The 969-nt window shown below is 55.1% G+C and overlaps 1 protein-coding gene across 1 annotated transcript in view; it reads left to right on the top strand.

The window, feature by feature from the left end:
• Positions 1-969, top strand: part of LOC107307649 (gamma-aminobutyric acid type B receptor subunit 1-like) — a gene marked incomplete at its 3' end in the record, with an annotated part of 16,148 nt that overhangs the window by 7,563 nt on the left and 7,616 nt on the right. Inside the window, exon 2 of the mRNA XM_015851175.1 lies at positions 1-242. This exon is cut by the window's left edge and continues 1 nt beyond it. Coding sequence (XP_015706661.1) covers positions 1-242 — 242 coding nt within the window. The remainder of the gene's footprint in view (positions 243-969) is intronic.

The following is a 969-nucleotide window of genomic DNA, read 5'->3' as shown; positions in this document are numbered from 1 at the left end:
CATCCCAGGAGTTCGTATCCCGCCTCCAGCGCCGCCTCGGCCGCCACCCTGAGGAGACGGGTGGTTTCCAGGAGGCCCCGTTGGCCTACGACGCCATTTGGGCCTTGGCCTTGGCCCTGAACCGAACCGCCACCAACCTGCGGCAGCGCGGCCTGCGCCTGGAGGACTTCAACTACAACAACCGCAACATCACCAACGAGATCTACCGAGCGCTCAACTCCTCCGCGTTCGAGGGGGTCTCGGTAAGGGACCGGTTCCACTTCCGGTTTAGGCCCCACTTCCGATTATAGGCCCTGCTTCCTGTTTAGGCCCCACTTTCGGTTTCACTTTTGGACACATGGTTGCGATTTAGGCCCCACTTCCGGTTCCACTTTAGGCCCCACTTCCGCTTCAGGCCGTACTTTCGGTTTCACTTTTGGACACATGGTTGTGGTTTAGGCCACACTTCCGGGTCCGCTTTAGGCCCCACTTCCGCTTTAGGCCGCACTTTCAGTTTCACTTTAGTCCGTGCTTCTGGTTCCGCTACAGGCCGCACTTTCAGTTTCACTTTAGGCCGCACTTTCAGTTTCACTTTTGGCCACATGGTTGCGATTTAGGCCGCACTTTCAGTTTCACTTTTAGGACACGCTTCCGGTTCCTGTTTAGGCCCTGCTTCCGGTTTAGGCCGCACTTTCGGTTTCGCTTTGGGCCACACGGTTCCGCTTTAGGCCCAACTTCCAGTTCCACTTTAGGCCCCACTTCCGCTTTAGGCCGCACTTTCAGTTTCACTTTTGGACACATGGTTGCAATTTAGGCCCCACTTCCAGTTTCGATTTAGGCCAACTTCCGGTTTAGGCCACACTTTCGGTTTCACTTTAGGTCGTGCTTCTGATTCCGCTACAGGCTGCACTTTCAGTTTCACTTTAGGACACATTCCGGTTTCAATATCAGCCCCACTTCCGGTTCTGCTATAGGCCTCACTTTCGGTTT

The sequence above is a fragment of the Coturnix japonica genome, unplaced genomic scaffold (assembly GCF_001577835.2).
Source record: "Coturnix japonica isolate 7356 unplaced genomic scaffold, Coturnix japonica 2.1 chrUnrandom746, whole genome shotgun sequence".
Lineage (NCBI taxonomy): Eukaryota > Metazoa > Chordata > Aves > Galliformes > Phasianidae > Coturnix > Coturnix japonica.
The sequence above is the reverse complement of the archived record's forward strand: the minus strand, read 5'-3'. Positions and strand labels throughout refer to the sequence as shown.